We start from the raw sequence: 2,445 nt of genomic DNA, 5'->3' as shown, positions 1-2,445 counted from the left end.
AATAACATTGAACAAATTTGATTTTAGCATATATATTTTTGCCCCCCGGTCGTTAAATTTTCTGGGTCGGTCACTAAGTGCACCGATAGTCACGGATGTCGTTCGGTGTCCAACGGTTCCTTTTGGGTCACACCATGGGTATTCGTAAATCGATCGACTGAAAAGATGACCGGTCGGTCGACCGGCAAACCGGTTTCACCTCCAGACCAAGCAAAAGCAGTTCGGGTTTTTAAACAATTCCTCTCATGTTTGCTCCCACGTAATGTTTCATTGGTGCCAAAACAAAACCCTCTCCTCCCTAATCCAGTTGGATGGGACAGACTGAATGACATGACCTGCTGTGATCTGAAAGGTATCTCGGGAGAAGGGTTCAACGAAAAGACCAAACTGGACACCCTTTCATGAATGCCGGTACACATGCATGAAATCCCTAGGACATAGTGACATGCATTCCTTCCGCCATTTAAGGAAGTCATTATGGGCAAATCGATCAAACCACTGAAGTTGTGTTAGGCATAGCCAGGCACGGGTGGGAATTGTTGTCACAAGTCCTGAAATGTGGTTGGTCACTACTCCACTTGCAATAGACAGCAAGGTAAAGAATCTTGCATAACCACAGGTCACGTTCTAAGTCGTGGGGACTGTGGAATCGCACGCGGGAATCTACTGATGCTAGTAGACAATGACCGCCATGTTGGAGAGGCTCCCACCCCATGATAGCCTTCTGAGAGACGAAACGGCCCCGTCCTTCTACCAGCAACTCGTCGGTGATTGTGCCACGTGCCCTTCGACAACATGTGAGTAGTTTATTGATGAGATTCGTGAAACCTTTTTTACTGCACATTTTTTTTACGAACGTCGTGTCTTTTCCGTGCCCTTGCTCACGTTTTGGCGTATCTATGGATACCGAAGTGAGATTCCTGACAGTAGCGCTTTCTCCTTGGCAAATACTTCATGTTAGTGTTTGGGGGCGCTGGAGGGGGGTTCATGCAGGAGGTGAAGTTGCTGTCCTTTTTTGTTTAGTCCTTTAACCGCCCGTGAGTAGGTTTTGTTGGGCTTTTTGCGGGGCTCCGATGCCTTGTGTGAGTACAGTAATTGGCAGGGTAAAGGTGGGCCTAGTCCATGACAGTCGCAACGTTGAAAGGGAAAAAATATTTTGCTGCGATGTTAACGGAACCGAAGAAAGAAAACTGGGGGGATTTATCTTGTTTGGACTAAAGAAAGAAAAAAGAGTTTGAGGTCCAATTGCAACTGGTTTATCTTTAGTTTTGTGTATGGGCCCATGTCTTGGATAGACTGGATGCGTCCGGCCCTAAATGTTTTGAAAGGGGGTTGGTTTGGGCGGGTTGACCAGTCGCTCTGTGGTGGGTGGCACGGGTATAGGGTTCAGGATATGGTGTTGGGTTAGGGCGCAGAATACCCACATGCCGTCGACCCCCCCTCCGCAGCGGTCGCCTACGACGGATGTTCCTTTTTCCTGTGGCTTATTTGTCGTTCGTTTACAACTTTGTTTGATTTTACTCACATTGCAAACTGACACGTGAGGTGTGGTTGTGTTGCAGGCGTGCCCGTCGGCTTTCATTTGGTGAGAGCCCAAGCGGATCAGCGGCAAAGCCATTGGCAAAGACATTGTTGCCTCACACGGGTTCTGATTCCAAATGCTCTTCTTCATGTGCAAGGAAAAGGTAGAGAGGAAGCCCCGTCAGGTGAGTATGACCCTATTTGCTTTTCACGTTGTTAGTATATGGTGCCATTGGCGTGTTCATGTTCAGTACTCCATGCTGACCAACAATGCCCGACAAAAAATCTGATTACAGGGTTCCCCAGGCTGCTGTCAATGAACCAGAGTGGTCTGCTGGGAGTTGCGGCTCCTCCAGTCGAGGCCCGAGCCATGTAAGTATGATAATATAGACTTGCAGCTTAGTCGTTACGTGGAATGCCATCGGTGTAATTGTAGAAGGGAATGTAAATATGTTGTAGGAATGCAGCCCCATAGCAAAGAGCGTGGTGAGCACGGTTTCCGGGCTACAGTCCGATCTCCGGTGATTGTCAGATGCAATATCGCGGCATGATGCGGTGGTGTCGGAGATAAGAGACGCAATCTAGCTTCTCATGGATAGGAGGTCTCCGCCGCCATTTGTGGTGCCAGCTGGAGGGCAATGCACGAGTTGCAGACGCGATCGACGCAACTCCTGCCCCAAGGTCTCCAACAAGAAGGAGAAGAAGAAACAGGTTATTAAAAACAGTGGTGGCAGCAAACCATCCAGAGCAACGAAGCCATTGCGGAGTCCCATCGTGGATACCACCTTCACCGTCGACCACATCCCTTTCATCACCAAGAGGTCAAAAATGGCTATGGAGAAATGATGAGCGGATATTTTATACGCTTTTTGGGGATAATTTCATATAGTTTTTAGTATGTTTTAGTTAGTTGTTAGTCTATTT

The 2,445-nt window shown here is 48.0% G+C and overlaps 1 protein-coding gene across 3 annotated transcripts in view; it reads left to right on the top strand.

Annotated features, from left to right (window-relative positions):
* The window catches only part of LOC107619197, an 8,290-nt gene continuing 6,553 nt past the window's right edge, over positions 709 to 2,445 (top strand). Inside the window, exons 1-4 of one of the 3 annotated variants that reach the window (XM_021123815.1) lie at positions 709 to 797; positions 1,563 to 1,706; positions 1,818 to 1,893; positions 1,981 to 2,363. In XM_021123815.1, the coding sequence (XP_020979474.1) occupies positions 2,113 to 2,363 (251 nt within the window). In that variant the 5' untranslated portion in view covers positions 709 to 797; positions 1,563 to 1,706; positions 1,818 to 1,893; positions 1,981 to 2,112. Of the gene's footprint in view, positions 798 to 1,497; positions 1,707 to 1,817; positions 1,894 to 1,980; positions 2,364 to 2,445 lie in introns of those variants that run through there. The other 2 variants (XM_016321441.2, XM_016321446.2) reach the window with 2 other exon arrangements.

The sequence above is a fragment of the Arachis ipaensis genome, chromosome B01, assembly GCF_000816755.2.
Source record: "Arachis ipaensis cultivar K30076 chromosome B01, Araip1.1, whole genome shotgun sequence".
NCBI lineage: Eukaryota > Viridiplantae > Streptophyta > Magnoliopsida > Fabales > Fabaceae > Arachis > Arachis ipaensis.
This window is presented reverse-complemented; position numbering and strand designations above follow the sequence as displayed.